Consider the following 24,528-nt stretch of genomic DNA (forward strand, 5'->3'; position numbering starts at 1 on the left):
GATGAGCTCGTGGACACCATAGGTGCTGCCAAGTTTGTGAGCACCTTTGACCTTACCTCAGGCTATTGGCAAATAGCTCTGACGGACCATGCCAAGGAAAAGACGGCTTTCTCAACACCTGAGGGACTCTACCAGTTTAGGGTCATGCCTTTTGGGTTGAAGAATGCCCCTGCCACCTTCCAGAGATTGGTCAACCATGCGCTCAGTGGGCTGGAAGCCTTTTGTGTGGCTTACTTAGACGACATTGCCGTCTACAGTTCCACCTGGGAAGAGCATTTGACACATCTGGATAAGGTGTTGCAGGCCTTGAAAAGGGCTAACCTCACTATCAAGGCCACCAAGTGCCAGATAGCTCAGGGGAAAGTTACCTATCTTGGTCATGAGGTAGGAGGGGGTCAAATCCAACCTCTCTCCAGTAAAGTACAGGACGTACAGAACTGGGAGACTCCCACTACTCAAACCCAGGTGAGAGCCTTTTTGGGCCTCACTGGGTACTATCGCAATTTCATGGCAGACTATGGAACCATAGCTGCACCCCTGACAGCTCTAACTTCACCCAAACAGCCTAGGAAGGTTAATTGGACCGAAGACTGTCAGAGGGCCTTTGATGGCTTGAAAGAAAGTCTGTGTAGGGCACCTGTGTTGTGTGCGCCTGACTACAGCCGACCCTTTATCGTCCAGACGGATGCCTGCGACACCGGAATTGGAGCTGTCTTGTCCCAGTTAGATGACAAAGGGAGAGAACATCCTATCATATTCATCAGTAGACAACTCAAGGGTAGAGAACTTAGGTGGGCTACTGTTGAAAAGGAGTGTTTTAGCATAGTTTGGAGCCTTAGGCGTTTTAGGCCCTACCTTACGGGGTCTACCTTCAAGGTCCAAACAGATCATAAGCCCCTGAAGTGGCTTATGCAGATGAAGGGTGAGAATCCGAAATTGCTCAGGTGGTCCATTAGCCTGCAAGGGCTAGACTTCACCATAGAGCACAGACCGGGGAAGAGTCACGATAATGCAGATGGCCTTTCCAGAAGGTATGTTGACCGTCTGGATGAGGGTGTCTATCCCGTGGGAGATTAGACACCCTCCACCTCAGTCTGGGGGGGGCGGGGCGACTGTGATGCTGGAAATGCATCAGGGGGACAGGGCCTCTGAATCCTTGTCCTTTACTGCCTTTTATCGTGTGTTCTGTCATGTTTTCTGCCCATGAGTCCATTTGGGACTCCTGGCAGTGCAGCTCTCTTTTGGTTTGGTGAACAGACCCATGGGATACCCTTATGGCACCCATGGGTAGGGGTACAACCCTGTGCCCCTAGTGTATGTTTTTGGGCACCTGTGGGTGGCCCACAGAGCAGGGTATGGGCTGGTGGCAGCTCCATGCTGAAATTGACAGGTGCTCTGGGTGTCCTCCATTTTGGGATACCCAGGCCCTGCCATTGGAATCAGTTGATTCCTGATGGAAAACAAGATGGTCCCTGTGGCCTCTTGCTTTCTATTGCCTCTTACCTTGTTTTCCCAAAGTCCTGGGAAGCCCTGACTCTGTCCCTTCCCCCTGACTGGCTGTTGGGTGGAAGTTCCATATATGGTGTTGTTGTGAAGGCCCAGCTAGACTGACTGGAGCCTTCCCATTCCCTGTATGTTGTGGGTACCTCCTGTGGGTGGGACCTGGGTGAATGGAGTGTGTGACCAATATGCACTCCTTGTTGTGGTTGTCTGGTTTCTGGCATGTGAGACAAAGACTGAGACAGCCCTGCCCGAAACTGGCCTGAATGCAGTGTGTAGTGTTGAATGGCTGGGTACTTGTCCCAATCCACATTCCTTGTTGTGAGTGTCTGAAAGGGAGGAGTGTGGCCTGAATGCACTGCGTGCCTGATTGGCTGACTGACTGCATGAATGCCCTTCTGTGTGATTGGCTGCTGTGTGTGTGCCCGCAGTGTGGATGAGAGACAGAATAGTATATCTGGGGACCTCTCACCACTGGAAATTGTTCAGAAGCGTTCAGAAGCTGAGTCTCCACTCAAGAGTAACTGGAACTGCTGATCCTCGACGTCCAGCTGGAAGAAGACGACTTGCTGCTGCATTTGCTTCGACAGATCTGAAGGTTGCCGAATTCGTCGAGGACTGATCCGAGAGAGGACCTGGTAAGGCGCCCTCTTCCCGTGCTCCGAGGGATCATCGAGCACCGCTACATCTTCACCGAAGCGCCCTGGAAGTCAGACCCTCGAAAGGCTGCCGACCCGAGACGGGACCGCCGAGGAGATCGAAGTGAAGCACCCGGACATCGACGCCGTCGAAGTCCATTGCCGTCGACCAGGGTTCGCAGGTTTGTGTAACCGCTGGAGGCCCGTCGAAGTTGTTGCCCAGCCGTGGGAACCACTCGACGCCGTGCCGCCGACGACCGGAGCCGTCCGCTCCCTTGCCTAAGAACATTCAATCGAAGGACTCCCTCGACCGCATCGTCGACCGCTTATCCTGCCGGAGAGAGTCGAGGTCGACCAACGCGCCGAGGAGAAACCTGCCGGTGGGTTTCCCGCCACCCAACGACCTCAAAGACTCGGACGACCCGACGCCCTTGCTGGGCTCCCGTCTCTACAATCTTTGCGGTCCAGAACTATTGTCATCGAGGTGCCCCGCACACCTCCGCCTTGCAGGACGCCGACGCCCCGACGCCGACGAGCACCGCTCGGACGAAGCTGCCGCCTCCTCGACATCGTTCTACCTCGTTTGTCGACGGACGTTCGACGCCCCGTGTCTCCCGCTTGAAAGGGAAGGCATTCAAGAAGGGCTGTCGATTCCCCGTCGCCGAACCCCGAGGTCTTCGACGTTTCTCGACGCCTCTCGACGATCCGTGACTCCTGCTTTAAAGGGGGTCATTCAAGAAGGATCTGTCGACGCCTCTTCGAAGAACTCGACTCCACCAGGTACATTGGGGGGGTAAAAACATTGTAGGAGAGAATAAGACTATTGAACAATATATGGACTGGGCTGGTGTTATATCTCTTTATTTTACAGGTTGCCCAGGTGGGGGATCTCCACACAGAACTGTGTCCAGTGGTAGGGGCCAGTATTCTGCCTATTGTTTTCAATCATCTGCTATCTCTCCCCTCTCTATTGCTGGTTTCCTTCTTATTGATCTGTGTGCTATTTTAACATTATTGTGAATGCACTTTAATGAGGTCTAATATTAGTGGTACCACTTTAGAATTGTAGATATTTACCATTGCTGATTTTCCTGAGCACAAAGTGCGTTGTTGTGATAAGTGTACATAACCCTTGAATATTAATTATATAAAGACTGTGTTTTCAGTAATAGTGTGTGGACATTCCTTTGTGGGGGCTTGGGGATACACTGTACTTAAGAACCAGCCTGCATCACCTCCTGAGAAGCTAGGCCTTGATTGCTCGTCCATTGCTACCGTAATCGAGAATCTTGGCTGGGGTCTTCTGTGCCTCTCCTCTACCATATAGAGAGCGGAAGTACAGACCCCCCCACCGGTCTTGACAGCGCTTCTGAAGGCTTAGCCCTGCAAATGAGCTTACTTGAGCTCAATAAATGTTTTAAAAATAAAAATACTTGAACCCACGAGGTTTACCTGTATGTTTCAATCTGCCAATGTATACTAGAGGTCTATAAAAAACAAAATCCTGCATATCTGCCTGAGGTACAGCTCCAGCCTGGTGTCTGCAGACTTCCGACCCTCTGCACGCACGTCCCTGCTTTGAGTAATAGGCTTAGATAACTAGGTGTCTTTTCCTCACACCACTTCCTCTTTCTTCCACTGAGGAAGTGGCACTGAAGAGGGATAGTGGGACCGAAAGCCAGCAGGATAGGCAGGACTAGATAGTGTGATGGAGAGACCCAATGACTGCTGGATTGATAGATGAGATATATATCATAGACCAAATTATGGATAGTTGGACAGATGGACAAGATGGAGAGATAGGTAGATCAATAGACCCAGAGACGGGTAGATGGATAAAGGTAGGCAGATGCATAGATAGGAGTCAGAAAATAGGGAAAAGGTCACATGAAAAACAGAGTAGAAGCAAGGATCACAACAGATTCATATAGAGAGATAGGTTGGTTGTGAGAGGGAGGGAGAGAAAGAGAGATATTGATAGATTAGAGAGACTAGATAGACACCGTCAATCACTGCATCCTTCTCTCCCCCCTTGGGGACAGGATGAGATTCTCTGGCACTGTCCTGAATTGGTTTACCTCTGACCTCTCAGGCAGACACCAGGCTGTCCAGATGAACTTGTTGCATTATAATCGACTCTGGATCTCCTGTGGAGTCCCTTAAGGCTCCATCCTCTCACCAATCCTTTCTAACCTTTACATGGAGCCTCTGAGAACTCTCCTCAAAGATCCAATATAGTCATCCACCAATACCCAGATGATACTCGTACATGAGAGTAAATGGCACGCAGGACATCATTCGTCTCCGCGATTGCCTAGCCATCATCCAGTCCTGGATGTTGTCTGCCCACCTAAAACTAAACCCATCCAAGACTGAATTCATCTTTATCGGTCCGTCTGCTACATAAAACGTGTTCAACAATGGCTCAATGATATGCACCTAGAAGGATTTGATCCACAACAGTCAGACTTGGCAAAATCCTTAGGATTCACCATTGATAGCAAACTATCCTTCCAGAAAGAAGGCCTATACAGCCTGGGTCATAATCACTACCCTTAGAAAAATCAAACCGCCACAGGACTTCTGGACCATAGTGCAGGCCCTTGCGATCTCACACATTGATGGGGGAAATGCTCTCCTGACAGGGTTCTCAGCTTCTCAATTGGCTCCCCTAAAAGCAGTCCACCATGCTGCAGGGAGGCTTATTATGGGTGCACAGAAATTTGACCAAATTACCCCCATCCTACGCAAACTACATTGGCTTCCACTCCAAGCCAGGATAGTGTTCAAGACTGCATTTATCACCTACAAAGCATTCACGAGTAGCACATCAGTGTACATGGCTGCTAAACTCCACACATCTGGTGGCACATGTTCCTTGCTTACCAAATCAAACAGCCGGCATGAATCACAACTCGTCCGCAAAGAAAGAGAGAACCCGCAAACAATTCTCTTGTTATGTATGTACCCACACTCTAGAACTTGTTACTGGTGTCAGCTTGGAATGCCCCCAAAATTCTCCAGTTTTCGAAAAACTCTCAAAACATGGCTATTTCAACAATACATAACCAAGGACTAATTCCAATGGACGCACATACTGACACACAGACCTCACAGTACTGCACAACTGTTAAAAGATGGCAACCCAAATGCCAGCTACCCACACTCTGTACAGTGCTCTGTTGCTCTCGAGCTAGATCAGAGCTTTAAACAAAAAAATAATTTTAAAAGATGACTAGATGGGTAGATCGAACAAATGATATAGCCCCATTAGTTGACAGCATCTGGATTTGCCTCCCTTACCTGGTCCGGCAGGTGGTGTCCTTGGCTGTAGAAATGTTTAGTTACTGATTAATCACATTTGGTATTGAAATTATGGGGAATCCCCTCCACTGAAGAGCTGTGAGGTCTAGGAGGGAATATTGAAAGACGAGTGTCTTCAGATATGGGACCCTACGCCATTCTGACACCAGCATGTTTCAGTGAGAAACATTCTACTCATCCGGGGAGCAGAGCCTGTGTGGCTCGGAGGCCCCTGTAGCTGAAGTGACGTCTTCCAGGAAAGCATGTCCTCGTAGAGAGCAGATTATGGTCCAATGAGGACTTCTGCATAGAGGCAACATATCTACATTTGGTTCATATAGTACCGAGGTAGGCAGACTTTAACCAGTGGTCAAAGTGGGCGGGAGCGGTGCTCCTCTACTTTCTTAAGTTTTACTGTTCCTATACTTTTATTTTGCAAAGTAACCATTCCGGAATGGTTTCATTTTAAAATGTATATGTAGGAAGGCGCTGAAACGTACTCCTTAGTGCACTGTGTCCCTTAAACAGCAGGGTGTTTTTTTTGTTTGTTCTACTTACTGGGGATTTGAACCTGGGACCTGCTGTGTCAGCTCCAATGTCACATCACGTTGAGCTATCGTAGGACTGCTGAGATGCTGTTATTTTTAAGTGGCCTACTTGGGAGAAAACCCATTCCCAGGCCTCCTCATAGCTCTGCTCCCGCTGTCATGAGAATTGTTCTTTTGCATTGAAGCAATTTAACGTGAAAATACTGCTGGCACAGCTGCACGTGCAGTTAATGGGTAGGTGGGAGGGGTGGCTTTAATCTCTAGCATGCCCCTTAAGAGGTGTGAATGGTGGGTGATTAGAAGGCGGGGGGGCGGGGGGGGGTGCATAAACCTGCATGCTCTGGGGGACCATGAATAAAGGTGATGGGGGTTGTATAAAATGCTTTTTGCAATTTCCTTCACGGTTTCTTTCAGCCTTTACACAGTGGTGAGGGTGAAATGGAGGAAAGGCAGATACCGTTTATGGGGTTTGTATTGCACGTGGGATGGGACATGGCGAAGAGCTTTGTGGGAAGGGGAGACTGGCCAGCAGGGAACATAGTTTCACTACTTTTCGTTCACTCCGACCACTGACTTTCAGGGCCTGGTTCACACAGCATTGTCCAATGGGCCTGCACCATTATAAAATGCGTCTATGAATCAGGCTCTACGTCTATAGATGTTGTGGCCTACAACTTCCAAACAGCCCCAGCCAGCATAATCTGTGGTATTGGATCATGGAACTTGTAGGCCTAGCCCTCTGAATGGTGACAAGTTGGTGTGCCCTCTATGTGCTGTGCTCTGTCGCTTCCCGGCTCCTCTGCTACCCCCGGCTCCTCTGCTACCCCCACCTGCAATGTAGAGCCCACTGGGTGTGCCTTCTATGTGCTGTGCTCTGTCGCTTCCCGGCTCCTCTGCTACCCCCGGCTCCTCTGCTACCCCCACCTGCAATGTAGAGCCCACTGGGTGTGCCGTCTATGTGCTGTGCTCCGTCGCTTCCCGGCTCCTCTGCTATCCCCACCTGCAATGTAGAGCCCACTGGGTATGCCCTCTATGTGTAGTGCTCTGTCGCTTCCCGGCTCCTCTGCTACCCCCTCCTGCAATGTAGAGCCCACTGGGTGTGCCCTCTATGTGCTGTGCTCTGTCGCTTCCCGCTCCTCTGCTACCCCCACCTGCAATGTAGAGCCCACTGGGTGTGCCGTCTATGTGCTGTGCTCCGTCGCTTCCCGGCTCCTCTGCTACCCCCACCTGCAATGTAGAGCCCACTGGGTGTGCCGTCTATGTGCTGTGCTCCGTCGCTTCCCGGCTCCTCTGCTACCCCCACCTGCAATGTAGAGCCCACTGGGTGTGCCGTCTATGTGCTGTGCTCCGTCGCTTTCCGGCTCCTCTGCTACCCCCGGCTCCTCTGCTACCCCCACCTGCAATGTAGAGCCCACTGGGTGTGCCCTCTATGTGTAGTGCTCTGTCGCTTCCTGGCTCCTCTGCTACCCCCACCTGCAATGTAGAGCCCACTGGGTGTGCCGTCTATGTTCTGTGCTCTGTCGCTTCCTGGCTCCTCTGCTACCCCCACCTGCAATGTAGAGCCCACTGGGTGTGCCGTCTATGTGCTGTGCTCTGTCGCTTCCTGGCTCCTCTGCTACCCCCACCTGCAATGTAGAGCCCACTGAGTGTGCCCTCTGTGTACAGTGCTCTGTCGCTTCCCAGCTAGATTGTGATTTATTCATCCTACACAAACGCATATATCAAGAGGAACGTAGGTAGATTTTCCCAGGTTTACTTCTATGCCAGTCAGGTGACCATCACGTGATCCTGTGTTCTCGTCACGTTATAGTAATGTATTGAAGACATTTCCAATTCTAAATCCATCTATATGAAAAGTAATGGGTTCAAAGACGAAGTTATTACCCATCTCCGTATCTTAAGCCGTTACACATTATGGTGATTTAGAACATGGAAGTTAGCGGCTCACGCCAGTAACCTGCCGTTTTCCTCAAAACTCCCAGATTCAACGTTCCTGACCAATGATGTAATCCAAAAGTAATCTGGCATTTTTGTAGATTACGCAATGAATAAAAAATCTGTATGTCAGCAACTGGATCCCTACTAACAATGTTAACATTCTTTCTACTGGATCAATTGTCTGACATATGGGCTGGGGGGCATTTCCTGAAGCGCTTAGAAGAAAAATTTACTAGTGATTTTGGCCACATCCCTCTCCTTCCTCCTGTCTCCACATCTGCAGTTAGTACCTTTTGAGGTCCAATCCTTCCTTCCCTCCCTCCTCGACCCTAATCTTAGTTTTGGCCATAGGGTGGTGCTTCAGCGCCACCTATAACCCGAAAGGAATGCATTGGACTAGAGCTAGGGGGAGACGGCCTATGCGGAGGGACACGGTGCTTGCAGGTGTTTGGCGATTTTTACCCACCCATTGACTGAACACGGCCATGCTAATCCCATGGCCATTCCCAACCACGTCCTGCCCCCTCCAGGTCCAAACATGCGCTTCTGGGATCTCATTCAGCCAACGTTTAAAAAAAAATGTATTTATTGATTTTTCAAACATACAACCAGAATATAAACAACACGGAGTGACCAAAAACATATTGATAGCATAATCATACATTACACATTACACATTAATAATAATTAATAATGTAATAATAATAAGACATAATTGTCAGTTATTTGTTATAGACATGGACATAACACGTTTTTAGTGGATAGACTTGGTATTGTCATGAAGTATTGCAAATCGGGACTCCTTCCATCTGCAGGATACGCATGTAAAGGCAGCGTGCGAATAAATGCAACATCTTGGTCCTGGCAATATGCAATGTCTTCCAACCACCCTGCCACTCTTGGCGCTGGTCCCTTCCCCCAAGCAAAAGCCGCTCTTCTACGGGACTACACCAAGAGTAGCCCCACCAGTCCCCTCGCCTGTCTCAGAAGGGCGGCCGTCAAAACCCAATGACGCCATTACTAGGACCGCCACCAACCATTCTTTCAGAATGGGGGATAGCTTCTCAAAGACCCCGCCCCCCCCAAAACCCCCAGAGTATAGCTATCTGGGAACATTTCCATGCCAAGTGAACGGAATGAGAGCTACACGCTATGCATCTCATGCACTCCGGTGAGACGCCCGGGTAGTATTTATGGAACTTCGGTGGGGTACGATATGTGATGGTTGAGCTTTCGTGATCTTCTCCACAAAGGAGCTGGCGTCCTGTGGTGTAACCATTCCATCATATTGGGATCTTGGATCTGTAATTTCGTGGGGAACAGCATGGAATATCTGATATTTTTGTCCCGAATCCATCGTTTCACACCAGCAAAAGTTCCCCTGAAGCTTGCACTGTCGTCAAAAAATCTGGAAAAATGTGAAGCTGGTTTCCATCGTATGCGAGTTCCCCATTCAATCGTGACAGTCGTATAATACTGTCACGGTCCCGGTAATAAAGATTCTGCGATTCTCTTCTACCAACCAGGCGGATATTGTTGCACAACACCCACCCCTACAGATCTTAATTCTTTGCTGTTACCATCTTAACTGCTGTCTCCAGTGTTTTCATCTTGGCCGATAATATGAGTCTTCCAGCTCCGATATCTGGTTCATAGCCTCATCAAGCCTGGGCCCATGCTTATCCAGGTGCAGCTGAAGGAGATCAACCTTATTTGCGAGGGCATCCAGCTTGGTGTCGAGCTTGCCGATAATAGCTTTAAGATGGAGTAGAATGTTCTTGACTTCCGAGTCATCTGTTGTGTCCACTGACATCAGGGACAGCAATGAGTAAAATACTGCAATATTAAGGTGAAAAGGGTGAGGATAAGAAAGCTGAAAAGCATTTAACCCCCTCTAAGACACCAATTAAAATAAATAATTGTATGCACTTATTAGAAGCATACCCAGAAAAGGAAATGAGACGGTCCTTAGACAGTTTCTTGGAAGGCTTTAGTAGGGTCGAGAACAGTACCTTTAAACTTGAAATCAACTAGGGAAAACCCTACACTAGTAAAAATGAAACTGCAAAAAGAACTGGAGCTGGGGCGAATTGGGGAGTGCATGGGGACACAATGCCTTTCCGTGAATATATATACTCACCACTGGTTTTAGTACTAGAAAAGGAGGCAGGGCGATATAGATTAATACACCACCTGTCGTACCCACGGGGCAAGTTGGTGAATGAAGGGCTACCATGCACAGACACAGCGGTGTCATACACACACTTCCAGGAGGCACTCGGGCTAGTTAGAAATTGTGGTAAGAATACATGACTGGCAAAACTAGATATAGAATCTGCATTTACCAGTTCATCCCAGATCGCAGCCATGGTTGAGGGGTTTACACTTGAAGATATATTTCACACAGATAAGAGCCTACGAATGGGGTGCACAAAGTCATGCGTGCTATCCGAACAATTCAGTTCTTTCTTCCAATGGGAGTTCATGAAAGAATGATTGGGGCCACAAGTGGCCCATTTTATGGACGATTTCTTATATGGACGATTTCTTAATAGGGCAGCCAGGAACTAACGAATGCTGGCAGTCACTAGAAAAAAATGATAGAAATGGCGCAGAACACTGGGGATTACCCCTAGCAAAAGAAACTCCAACCCTGCCACGCACATACGTTTTCTGGGTATTGAAATAGATGCAGCAGCAGGGGAATTCAGGATTCCAGCAGGGAAAAGGGACAAGTTGCTCAAAAATATCAGATCACTTAGCGGGGAGGGGACAAAGCAGCAGTTAGAGAAATTCAATCCTTAGCAGGAAGTCTCAATTTTGCTGCCAGAGTAAAACCACAAGGGAAGGTCTTTTCAGGGAGTCTAGAAGTGAAGACTAGAGGGTGCGCAAAACCCCACCTTCACATGACGAAGTAAAGGAGGACTTGGCAATATGGAAAGAATGCTTGGCTAAATTCATCGGAAAGATAATATGGCACACGCCATTGAACACCAGCATGAAAATTACTTCCTACAGATGCGGCAGGAAGCAAAGGCTTCGGACAAACCCTAGAGAATGCATGGTGTGCAGGACCATGGCCAGCAACATGGCACACACAAGGATTGACAAAGAACATAACATTGCGGGATATCGTACCAATCTGGCTGGCACTGCAAGTATGGGCTGCACGGCTGGCAAACAGTTAATTGCTTGGTCAGACAATATGGCTGTAGGAGGGATCCTAAACTGCAGAGAAACTACATGCCACTGGGTCTTAAGAATACTTGGGGCCATGACCATTTTAACTCTGAAAATGAATATTGACTTAAGAGCTAAGCACGTCGCTGGCACGAATAATAACATTGCAGCTGCATCAACTTGCTTTCAGTGGGATGCATTTTGCCAAATGAGGCAGAGGCAGACAGCAGACAGACAGATGTACCAAAAGGAATGCTCGGAGATACTAACAGAGAGATGAGGAAATCACCTGCGTCAAAGAGGAACGGGTGGGGCCTGGGTGACATAACAGCAGAAACAAGCTCCTCAGGAACGGGTGCTAGCAGAGGCTTGCCGCCTGAGGGTGGTACAGACCCTGCAACTGGTTTGTTATTGGGGCTTGCCAAAAATGCTTTGGCAGCAAACACAGAAATACAATATAGCAAGTGTCTGGAAATGGTACTAACATTTTCAAAGAGGGCTAATGTAGAACTAGTAGCAACAAAGGAAATGAATAGTTTTCTAGAATGGGCATACAATCGGAAAAAGAAAAAAGAATGGGCAAAGGGCACTCATCAGCAGTAGGCGATTTTGCAAAAATACAAGGGGGGATTGGACCCAACGCGCAGCTCATTGATAACTTACTCATTGAAAGGATGGGGAAGTTAGAGGGACTACAGAAGGACAAGAGGCATCCTTTAAACTGAAAATGCTGGAGACTGTGTACTCGCACTAGTACGAGACACAGCTGTTTACAGCAGCATTTGTAATGGCATATTTTGGGGCAATTACAGTAAGTGAGCTCATCGCATCAAGCACTAAAGCAAGCAATGGGTGAGCATGTTGGAGGTCCAAGTAAAAGGGGATTGTATCGCAATAGACGTACAAACGTCCAAAACAAGGAACAGAAGGGCAATCCCGATTCATTGCATTGAAGACAAGACAAAACCAACTGCCCATTATATATCACAAACCAGTACCTTGGGTGCCAACCATGCATTGGGGGCGGTTCTTGATACACGAAGATGGCAGGGCTCTTGGTCAGTATCAAATGTAGGCAGTCCTCAAGACAACCATTGAGAAAGAAGGCTGAAACATCAGAGAATATGGGACCCATTCATTTAGAATAGGTGCAGCAACGTCAGCATGGCAAAGGAGTCTTGGGCCTGAAAAAGTGAAACAAATCGGGGGCTGGAGGTCATAAAAGATATGTATGGTCAGAATTAATGTAACCATGATTTTCCTCGGCAAGTCAGATGCCTCCCTCAAATCGACTTGGATCGTAGGGCATTCGTTCCCTTTCAGGACCGGGAGATGGTCCGAAGAATCAAAGGACAAACCAGAGTTTAGAAATACCATTCCATCATGGTGGGGGTATCGAGGCATGAAATGGGCCGAGTACATTACAGACTGGCAGACCTGATAGCTTTCAGAGACCCACCAGAAGTTTTAATTATACATCTGGGAGGCAACGACTTGGTAGACCAAGGCATTAAACAGTTGCTGACAGACATCCCTGGCAGGAATAGCACATAACTAGAAGGAGGCCAACATTTTCTACAACAATTTCTACAAGGCGATAGGCTTAGCCAGGAAAAACCTTAACAGGGGGTAAAACATTTCTGCACCAGCAGAGGAATTCAGTTCATCCGACACACTGCGATTTCACTAGCAGACCCGGAGCTGTTTCACAAAGACAGGGCACATCTGTCGGTCAAGGGAATGGAAAAATTCCACGCTGAGGTTATTGATAAATTAGCCACAAGAGAATGTCGATAGTACCATACCTTTTGGGGGAACCTGGATGGCCGAGAACCCATCCAGGTGTGGCAGCATGGGCCAAGTAGGCTCCCCCTTGGTCACGGAGCCCAAAAGCTAAGTGTTTATCATTATGTGTTTTTTGGATAAATATATTTACCAAATATGTGTTATGATAATACTTTATGCAGTAAAAACCACAGCCTTTTATTGCCAACCACAAGACCATGCCTCAAGTCGTCATTGTACAATACTAACCAGGGTGACGGGTCAGCCGGCGCTGGGCTCCACAGATTATGTGCAATGGAGTCAAATCCGGATGACTCTGCTCAAAATGTGCGCTCCTCCTCCCTGTGTAGCCCGTCTCCAGGTCCGCGCTGTTCTGGCCAGCTTGCCAGCACGTATACTGCCGCAAGTGGCAACAGAGAAGCAGCCATTGCTGTCCCGCTCTCTTCATCTGTAACCAATCCCAGGTTGCCGTGCAGGGTTCCGCCTACTGAAGTCCCAGCCTCAATCTCTGATCAGAAATGTAGATTTGCTGGCTCCAAATCGTGCCACCTCCCGTTTTCCGGCTGTACTTCTCTGGCATTGCAGGCCAGACTTCCAGCCACTGGCGCTGCTTGACCCACTCTAGCCTCCTCCCTGTGGATCCCCCAGGCCTCCAACTGCAGGATCACCACCTGTACTTCTCCATACGCTGTGGGGCTCACGCTGGGGTTATCTGCACTGTGTCCACAGGATTTAACCAGGATTCGCAAGCTAGTGGTGGAGCACACTAATTAGCTGCTACTTCGGGCCCTCAAACGTCCCTCTTTGAGCTACCTCTCTCTCTAGCCTTACCATCAAACTTTGCACTCTGAAGCATTTATTTTTTTAAAGCAGTCATCTGAGAGCTAATGGTTTAATTGGTGCTGTAAACACGTTACTGGTGCAATGAAAATGTCTTTACAAGGTCTGCCTTCATTCACCTGTTTGAGCAGCACTATGCATGTCCTTCACTGAAGTCCTGTTAAAAACAAGCATTGGCAAAGCCAACAGTTTTGTCTTGTGTATAGTTATTTGGTAAGCATTTGCCAGGGACTGCTATCATATGCCCAGGTAAGTGCACCATTTTACAGCTGCCACCATTAATGGACAGCTAGTACCATTATGGCAATGCCGCAAATATTTCCAAATCGGTTGGCATTGCCAATGCTTGTTCTTGAGGGGAACTGCCCTCTTACCCAAGTGCATCATTGTGCATAGCAGAAACCTACTACTGCCTTGAGGCTGCTTCAAACCGCTCTATTGCATTTTAAAAAGAGTAATTACATGTAAAGAAAATCAAGGGCATAAAACACACGCACAAACAACGCACACAATTTATTTGGCAGGTCGATGGGCGATAATAAGTTTCTCACTCTGGTTTACAGGGTAAAAATATATTCCCTTACTAGTGTACAAGCCCGTGTACACGGGCCAAAGTGGAGGCTTTCATTGACACAGTAGTAGGAGCCCTACATATCCTAATGCAACAGCTCCCTCTAGCGGTGACAACAGGCAAAGCTGTGTAAATTGGCATTGTCTCTGTATCCTAAGGCAACAGCTCCATCTAGTGGTGCTAACAGGCAAAGCGACTGTACCAGACAAACATACAGGTGCAAACTCACACCTGGCCTTAGATCAGCTACATAGTGAGTTTCAAATAGAAAGCTCATGGGCTAAAAGCTCCCCTCTGACATGGTGTAGACCTGAACAAATCAAGTTTGAATGATGGTTGACTTACTCCTTCAATATTAAAAACACCAGATACTGATTTATAAAAAGGATGACCTGAAAAATACTGATTTATTAAAAAGAAGATTAAAAAAAGTTAGGTTTGCCATAAGTTGAGGCCAAGATATTGTCAGGCAAAAATGCAGGCATAAACTTTCTAAGGAAAGGGCACTTGTGTGGCTCGGAGCTTGCTCAAGGATTTCTGCCCATGTCTATAAATGTATTGATCTGTTTGTAAATTTGATGTAGGCCATATATTTTGAGCATTTGAGGGTGCACATGGCATATGATGCCAACAGTGGCACAGCTGGTGTTATACCTTGCCATTTGGCCACTCCAGGCTGCTCTTGAATTATGCAGAACCAAAGCCTTTTGCATTTAGCAAATCCTGTTTTTCTAAGCGACCTGTGAGGATGCTGTTGCACAATAGGCCATTAAACAGATGTTTGGCAAATGGCAACAGCTTGAATTTCGCATGTTCTTGTGTGCAAGCATGAGACTGGGAGATGGAAGGCATATAACATGCATCACATTATACTTACTGACTTGTCAAAGCAAGGCAGCAAGTCTTTGCTTTGTTGCATCGCATGGTCCTGAAGCTGTTGGCGTCGGTGTCCAGTCAAAGGGACGAATGAAAAAGGGTCGAATACAATACGTTTGACTCACAAGGATAGACTTTTTTTGGCGGGGGGCTTGGTTGTGATTTTTTTTTTTTTGGGCAAAAACGGGGGTTTTGGAGGGGACTCCCTCCCCCCCCCCCCCCCCCCAAAAAAATGCATTCGATTTTTTGGTTTTCGGTCCTTTTTATTCAAAACAATTGTATTTCAAATCTTTTCATTCGACCCTTTCACCTACAACCATTGCCGTCTAAGGCCTTGGACGGTATCAGCCAAACTCTGAGGGGACCAAAATGCAGAATCGGAAAATGCTGAATTTCCAGGGGCACTTTATTCCGAAATTAAATTTGGGGTGGTGCGGAAGGGAGTTAGGGTTATAAAGAAATATAAGGGTGGTGTGGGAGGGCTGCTGGGGGCCTCCCTCGCATATATTTGCGTGTAAATGTTTGAAAGTGTTTGGGATTCGACATTTTCGATTCACAGTATTCCACGGATTCCCCTTGGAGCAGGTGCACCCTGGTTTGCGTGAGAAACACAGGCTTGCAACACAACCCCTGGGACACTGAACAACAAGGAGGCCATCTCGGACCATCTCCAAACAGTACATGTTCTGGGTGATTTCAATAAATCGGGCCCAAAACATTTTCACTATTACATTATGAAACGTGTTGGTCAAGCTGTATGTAACCTTGGCCTTCGAAGCACATCGGCTGCACAGTGCGACTTAAGAAGGGAAGCATGGCTTTCTTTCGGTCGCATCTTTCACCGCTTCGCTCGCGCGCCCGCCCCGGGGACCACACATGTGTTGGTCAGTATGCACAGTATGTATGTGTTTACTGTTCATCGTATCCAAGGATACTTCTTACAGATGCCTGTCTAATGAGCTTCCGTCACTTCATCTGGCTGTTATTGCCACGAGCAGCTGGAAACCGTGGGCTGTTCACAAACTGCACAGTCAAGGGAGAGTCAGAATAACATCTTTTGGAATCCCCCCCAGCCCCCACCACACACCCCAAGAGGTCAAAAGTTACTGATGGTGATTAGGACTTAATGGTGACCAACTCCTGCAGAGAGACTATAGGATAAACCAGGAAGTTACATGGAGTCACTCTTGAGTCCTAGCCTGTTCTGAAAATTCATGAGTAAATCAGATTTGCAGCAGATATTATCATTCTGTCCCTCAGACCCAGTGCCCACTGCACCCCTGTCTTGGCATCACTCCACTGCACCCCTGCCTCGGCATCACTCCACTGCACCCCTGCCTCGGCATCACTCCACTGCACCCCTGCCTCACATCACTCCACTGCTCCCTATAGATGCTATGATCTTGTTCAAGATCCATTCTTCTATTCACCAGGCCTATGGGACCAAGTGCTGGGCTACCTCCAAAGTAAATTATCCAAAACCGTCCATATCGGCGCTTCCCATCCACCCTCCGACGGGTCCCTTGTCGTTTAGCGGCCTACGAGAAAAAATATGCAGGCAGCACCAAAGAGCAGCTGGGGCCTATCCCTGGAACTCTTTACCCGCCACTCTTGGTGATTAGTACCGGCAAGGGACAATCGGATTGTAACAATAGATCCGGTTGTCCCTTGCCGGGTCATTACCAGCCCAACAAAGACTTACCTGCTCTTGTCCTGCATGCCGAATCCCTCGTCCTTCCTTCCCTTTCTGTGACTAACCATCATAGAAAAGGAAAAGGGACTATCTGTAGTCCTTTCTCCCCGTTCCCTGTTGACCATTTTCTTATATCACTTTTTAATGCCCATCATGGAAAGGGAGAAGGGACTATGTGTAGTCCTTTCTCACCGATCCATGGCAGCCATTTGCTTTGCTTTTTTTTTTTTTTTTCGAGTTAAGAAATGGTTTCACGCTGCTCGAGAAAAATACTATTAGTACCCGGTACAACATGCCGGGGTACTAATAGCAATAGAACCCTTGCATGGGGGGCATATCGGTCTGGTTATGCCCCACGGCTTCCGTTAAAGCCCTTACTACATTTGGGCTTGTAACTAAGGCCTCGGGGCATTAACAGACCGGTAATGCCCCTCTCCTCGGGTTCTATTTAATAGTCATTCCTGCTACCAAAAGGATTCAAATCTATCCTCTTGAAAGAGCTCTTTGCCTGTAGGCATGGATTACCTGCTCCTTGATGATAATGATGTTGGGTCTTTTTCCAGGATATCCTGCGGGTCCTTCCAGCCAGTGTGCTCCTGCCCCTTTGATTTTATTTCTCATGAGGATCTGTTTTGCACTTATGTTCATGCCTTTGTACCCTAGTCTCCCCGGGTGCCTCTGTTTGACTCTTATCTACTCTCACCCCTCCCCCCCACCGCCTAGGCACTGACTCCCTTTCACTTGTTCCATTCTATTTGTGATACCTGCATGTACCTTTTGTATTTGTTCCTGTCTGTAAAACAGGTTCCTGCATATGTCCTGCACTCCCCCCTACTCCTTCGCATTCACATGATCCAAATGTGACAAGACAGCAAAGATCAGTTTCTACCCCCTCCCGTTTTCCACTTGTGATGTCAGGAAGTTACTTCGTATTGCAGAGGGCACTATGCAAATCTACACATGAGTGGTCTCTCTACAAGAAGTAGCTCTGACTCACTACTGATTACTTTGCAGGAGTAGGAGAGTCTCTGCCAAATGCATCTTTGAGAACCAGCCGTATTGTCATTCACATTCACACCTTGTCTCGGGAGGATAGCTCAGGGGCAACATGCTCGCATTGGAAGCAAGACGACACGGAGCAACACAGGTTCGATCCCCTGGTCCACGCTTAGAAACCTCTGGGTATTAAGTGTGTTATAAATAACCAATCGTATCATAGCACCTCACATATAGCACTCCCACCTTGACATTCTTGGAATAATTTAAGTGTGTTCACAACAGTTTCTAGTTGCACTTGGAGTTTTGTGAATACACGTAAAGTTATACTTTTGTGGGCAAGTATCACTTCCCTGTTGGACAACCCCTTGATACATCCAACTCACCCTACACCTATGGGAACATGCACTGTTCTTGGAGAACCCCAATAGAATCAATAATAAGCGATTTGGGGAATTTGTAAAGTATCATATGGACAGCTGGGAGAGGTGGGGGGGCTGCAATGTCCTTAATACCAGGGAGTTGCATTGCAAGAGAGGTCCAAGTGCTCCATGATCTCACTCCTGTGTTTCAAACCCCCACCTTCCTCTGCTGGTGCTGTGGCCCCCATCCTTCAAAGGCAAAGTAGCACCACAGGGACTGGCCTTCATCCCCAGATCTGCTGCTGTGTGGTCCCAACATCCCAAACCTTCCTAAACCCAATATGTACCTCACAGGATTAGTTGTGTAATTAATTGAGATAGCTGTGCTAATCAGTCAGAACTCCCACTCTCCAATCCCAATTCTTGGGCGTTTGCAAGGCTGGTGTGGGGCCTGATGGCAGGACATGTGCAGACTTGAAATCTGCTGCTGCAAAAAGGAAAGGACCAGAAAACAAGCCTGGTCTGTCTACGCGCCAGAACTATGGAACCTCCTGCCCGCCTGCATCTGCCTCGCCCACACACTCCTACAATTCAGAAAACAACTCCAGACCCACCTCTTCAAGGAGTCTCTCCTCCTCAACACATAGGCCCTCACGTGGCCCCTCGTACCCCCTGACAAGCTTGACGCCATCCGCTCCTCTCCGCCACCCAGTACAGCAGTACCCCATCTGTCTCCCTTTGTAGCCTACCACCTGCTGTATATCTGTTTTGCTGCTACCTCTGTAAAGTGCTCCGTTATGCATCTGCACTGTTGTATACCTCTGTAAAGCGTTTCGTTATGCATCTGCACTGTTTGTATACCTCTGTAAAGCATTTCGTTATGCATCTGCACTGTTGTATACCTCTGTAAAGTGTTTCGTTATGCATCTGCACTGTTGTATACCTCTGTAAAGCGTTTCGTTATGCATCTGCACTGTTGTATACCTCTGTAAAGCGTTTCGTTATGCATCTGCACTGTTGTATACCTCTGTAAAGTGCTCCGTTATGCATCTGCACTGTTTGTATACCTCTGTAAAGCGCTCCATTGCTTCTCGAAGCTAGGTCCGCGCTCAATAAATACGGTAATAATAATGGCTGGAGAGTAGGGAGCGCCTCACTTTTGCTCACCCAGTGTACAGCAGCCTGGTTTCTGCTGCTCGCCTGCTGACTGCCCACCAGGTGCCCCCCAGCATCTGGTATCGGTGAGCCGCTCATCAAGATTTCAGAGACCACCATCACCGGCTCTGCCCATGCAAGACCACTTAACTCCCCAGGTTAGTTATTGAGGGGGAACCATGTTAAGGGTTGGAAGAGTCAAGGAACACAGGCATATAATGCCAGGAATGCAAATGAGTCGTATCGCAACACACCCTAATCATAGGAAAGTGAAACCTGCAATGTGTTGCACGCAGCAGTGCATGCCACTGCAATACCTGGCATGTGGTTGGTGAACCTAAGCATGTCGTGGCAGCATCTCCCATGCGCAGGGAGTATCTGGCCATATGATAGAAATAGATGCCAAACAATGCAAGTGCTTTGGAACATGGCGGCTATGCCTAGCAAGTGGCGGGAGCACTGGGCAAGCACGGGCAAAGTCTGAAGCATGGCGCTAGTATTTGAGCATGAGTCAAAACCTAACATGGCTATAGGATATGAATACATGGCGTGATACGGGTACACCTAGACATATAATGACAATAACTGGCATGTGGTTGGAGGTTTTGGGCATAGTATGGCAGAACCTGACACATGGTGAAAGGACTTGCGCATGTGATGGCACCATCTGCCAGATTGCCTGCCATGTGAGGGCAGTACCTAGGCTAACACATATAACACCTTCCATGAGTGTGGCTGCACATTGGCATATGAAGGCATGGGATGGGGATTCTAGTAAAAGTCTAACTATAGGAATACCTGGGCATCTGCTGGAAGCGTCAGCCATATGATGGCAATGTGTGGCAATACCTTGCTTATGCAGAGCTAGTGCTGGCCAGGTGAGCTTGCACAGGGTATGACTACTGCCAGATAAATCTGCTTCCTGAGATGATGGCAATGTGTGGCAATACCTTGCTTATGCAGAGCTAGTGCTGGCCAGGTGAGCTTGCACAGGGTATGACTACTGCCAGATAAATCTGCTTCCTGAGATGATGGCAATGTGTGGCAATACCTTGCTTATGCAGAGCTAGTGCTGGCCAGGTGAGCTTGCACAGGGTACGACTACTGCCAGATAAATCTGCTTCCTAAGATGATGGCAATGTGTGGAAATGCCTTGCTCATGCAGAGCTAGTGCTGGCCAGGTGAGCTTGCACAGGGTACGACTACTGCCAGATAAATCTGCTTCCTGAGATGATGGCAATGTGTGGCAATGCCTTGCTCATGCAGAGCTAGTGCTGGCCAGGTGAGCTTGCACAGGGTACGACTACTGCCAGATAAATCTGCTTCCTGAGATGATGGCAATGTGTGGCAATGCCTTGCTTATGCAGAGCTAGTGTTGGCCAGGTGAGCTTGCACAGGGTACGACTACTGCCAGATAAAGCTGCTTCCTGAGATGATGGCAATGTGTGGCAATGCCTTGCTTATGCAGAGCTAGTGCTGGCCAGGTGAGCTTGCACAGGGTATGACTACTGCTATATAAAGCTGCTTCTGGATATGACGTCATGTGTACCTTTTTGTGTTTTCCAGAAAGGAGTTGTGCACAGAGACCTGAAGCTGGAGAACATTCTTCTGGATGAAAACCTGCATGTGAAGGTAAGAGCACAGGCCTTGTTAACCCCTTCACTGCTGAGGGTCGTCTCTTCGCCCTCCGCACTTCCGCAATTGGGGAGGTTTGGCGAAAGCATGGGGGTGCATTGAGGCTAGAGGTAGGGTGCTAGGTCCATGAAAGCATGGGGGTGCATTGAAGCTAGAGGTAGGGTGCTAGGTCCCTGAAAGCATGGGGGTGCATTGAAGCTAGAGGTAGGGTGCTAGGTCCCTGAAAGCATGGGGGTGCATTGAAGCTAGAGGTAGGGTGCTAGGTCCCTAAACTCGCATGCTAGGAAAGAGAAAGCCGTGTTCTCCCTCTGCAATATTGAGAGAAGTGCACGTGTGATCTCAGCAATGCTTGGTTTGGCTATATTTAGTCATTTTAACAAAATGAGCAACATTAAAATCTATATGAGTGTGTCTAACAAAAAAAATTAAAGTATATGTTCTTTTAAAATGGAAAAATCATTGTGCAGACAAATCTGAAGTATTTCTTGGAAACATTCAAAATATTTTAAAGGCATAGCAATAATAACTGTTAAAAAATGACAGTGAAAGCTCCTTAGAATTACAAGAAAATCGTTACAATGTGTAACAATATTTAATATGTAATTTATGTTATGCTATGTTAATGGGATTTATACCGTGCACCACTGCCATTTGCCTGGTCTCCAGTCTCTCTGGCAGACTCTCTGCAAAAGGTGGGCGTGGATATGTATGACATCAGCGTTTAGAAATCGAGAGGAGCCATTGCAGAGCTGAATGGAGAGGGTAGCTGCAGGAGACATCCCGATCTTTTCACCCCACTGCGCTCCTCGCTTGGTCTCTACTCCTAAATACCACCAATCAGACTGCTACAAAGAGCGCCACCTCAGCCTGCTGAAGTCCAAACTTCGCATTGCTGAGATTGCAGCCCTATTCCGGAGCCTTCCTGGCAGATAATGTGCCATTGGTGATCCCAGCACACTTCATAGGCTGTTAGGAATCATTCCCACACCTGGTCACTCTGGCAGAACTGGAGGAAGAAGCAGCCCAATGGGAAATATACCCCTGCAAGATGGCGGCATATTTTCCCTCGCATCAAAGGATCAGGTAGTCTAGGCAATCTCAAAATGGCTGCCGGAAATCAGGACGGCTCCTCTGACTTGCCGGCTACAAAATCTGCATAAGAACCAGATCAGTGGTAAGATTCATGCGTCGATTCGTATCCTTACAAGCACGGACACTACCTAGTTTCTTCCTTCCCTCTGTTCCACATCGCTGCGCTTCTCTTGCCTCTATCTTTTGCTGCCTTGCTCTGTTCCGTTCCTCTGTTATTTCTTTCCTGCTGTCGGAGCGTTGCAATTATCCTTTCTTCACCATTTCACCGGTCACTCAGTGGGTACCACGATGCATATTAAAGCTAGTGTGAGGGTACAAACGGAGGCCCCCGCGAAAGTGTTGAAATTGGTGCCAATATTTCTGCAAGGAGGAGCCAATTCCCTACGAGCCAAAGAAGCCCCTCATTCTATGCATAAGCAAGGCCCACAGGCAGAAAATATTCAAAGGAGCGATGAAGGATCCCACATGACTGCAAGAGACTCCTTGACAATTGACCCAAGTCTGCAACCAATCGTGAAAAACTGCTGTCTTAAATAGGGGTACAGCAAGATCGTTCCAAGAATAACAGCTGGAAAAACAGAATAGCACCTTTTAAACTTCCTGAGGTCCTTGAAAAAGACTTAATCGTAAATAAGGAAGTCGAAGCTCAAGATGCTGAAAAAATCCAGTCAATGAGATTAAGAGCAGTGGGGAAGAAGGTAGACAGACCCAAGGAGGCAGGTGCCCATAAGAGTGATCAACACAACCGTCCTTACGCAATATCAAAGGTATGGATGAGAAGATTGGATGGGAACGAAAAATCAAAGCCTTTGAATAGGAGTATAATCCTCGCTATCTTCAAGAAAATTGATGACTTTTTTCTTTTTTGTCCAATGACATAGAATAGGTTTGCTTCCAAAATGTTCGTAAAATAGACGTGGTGGAAATTGGTCTAAAATCCAGGCTAGGAGCTAACACTTTTTGTGCTGCTACACCCGCTCTAGAGGCAAAGGGTTCAGAGATATCAGCAGAACCTCTGATTATAGCAGAACAGTGAGAGAGAACCGAGATGCTTACTGTAGAATGAGAAGACGAAAGAGAGACTCTGCACCTATTCTGCTTGAAAAATCCTTCATCAGCAAAAAGGATGAAACAGTGTGGCGAGAGCTTAGAAGATAGGAAAAGACGCTACACCCGGTCTCTGGTACCGGAAATAATTGCTCAGGTTTTCCAGAAATTGGGCTTAGCGGACAACTCTCTGTAGTATCAGGAAACTAGGATAAAGGGCTGGAATGTAGGGGGTTCCAGTTCGATTAAGAACAAGACGTTGAGAGAGGACATTTTTAACGACGACGATTTAGTAGTCCTCAAAGTCATCGTTGATATCAGGCTTTGAAGTGGATGACTTTACAGAAATCGACCAGAGGTCGCAGAGCAGCGGAATGGAGAGACCACTGGGGGGAGCCTCTTGGATGCTGTACGCAATACTGTATTTTCATGCATAGAACTGATCAGCAACATAACTCCAGGAATTCTGGCATTAAAAGCACACTGGAAGGCGAAGACGGGAATCGTTTCTTTGATAGTGATTAACATCCCTCCCCGGATCTGTCCTCGTAAACCGTAACGGCAACAGACTAGTCAGATTTGGAGGGGGTGGGTCTAAACTGAATGAGGGTCTATTAAGGTTACTAGTGAATGCCACTGTACCACAATCTAATTCTATCTACAATCCCATAACATTTGTTCAACTTCTATGGTCTATTAACCCTCCGAAAATAGGGGGGCCGGACGCGGTAAAAGTTAAGTTTACTCATTCGTTGGAGGCTATGAGCCTCCGAAAGAGAGAGCTAAGAAGGGAAATAAGAATGCTGAAAAATGAAGATTTTCACCAACCATGGGATTAAGTGGTGGTAAGGTAGCGTTAGTTCCCATTGGCTCCATATTGGCAGAATGAGTAATTCCGCCGAACTTTGGAGAAAGAGTGGAGGATTTTCCTCCAGCATCTTGCTGGATTGGCACACTGAGTCCTCTCCATGCTCTCCCATACACACTACTTTGGGCCTCATCTAGAGTTAGGCGGCACCACCCAACGGTAACGGCATGTGGTATCGTTGAGGGTCTGCATGATAAGAGTCACCTGGACTCTTTAGTTGCTCCCCATTTTCGAGTTCCTCATGCTAGAGTTAAATCCTTAAAATCAAAACTTGTAATTTGTCAGTGCGGTAATGGAATTAATGCCGCTTTTTCCCCCACACCTCCAAACTTGTAATGAGGCCCAGTATCTCTTCATAGAACCCAAGCCTGTAGATTTGCATAAAAAGCAGAGAGCATTATGGGAACATGAGAAAGCACACCATTTTAAGTTTGAAACACGTCTGATAGTGATTCAGCAGGAAACCCTTTAGAGTGAGTAATGGAAGTTTGACTCTGTTCT

At 47.6% G+C, this 24,528-nt stretch overlaps 1 protein-coding gene across 1 annotated transcript in view; it reads left to right on the plus strand.

Moving 5' to 3' along the window:
- Nucleotides 1-24,528, plus strand: part of LOC138566212 (NUAK family SNF1-like kinase 1) — a 235,144-nt gene that overhangs the window by 167,742 nt on the left and 42,874 nt on the right. Inside the window, exon 4 of the mRNA XM_069643269.1 lies at nt 20,952-21,017. Within this exon, the coding sequence (XP_069499370.1) occupies nt 20,952-21,017 (66 nt within the window). The remainder of the gene's footprint in view (nt 1-20,951; nt 21,018-24,528) is intronic.

Source organism: Ambystoma mexicanum, chromosome 2p, assembly GCF_040938575.1.
Source record: "Ambystoma mexicanum isolate Mex_15411 chromosome 2p, UKY_AmexF1_1, whole genome shotgun sequence".
In the NCBI taxonomy this organism is placed as follows: domain Eukaryota; kingdom Metazoa; phylum Chordata; class Amphibia; order Caudata; family Ambystomatidae; genus Ambystoma; species Ambystoma mexicanum.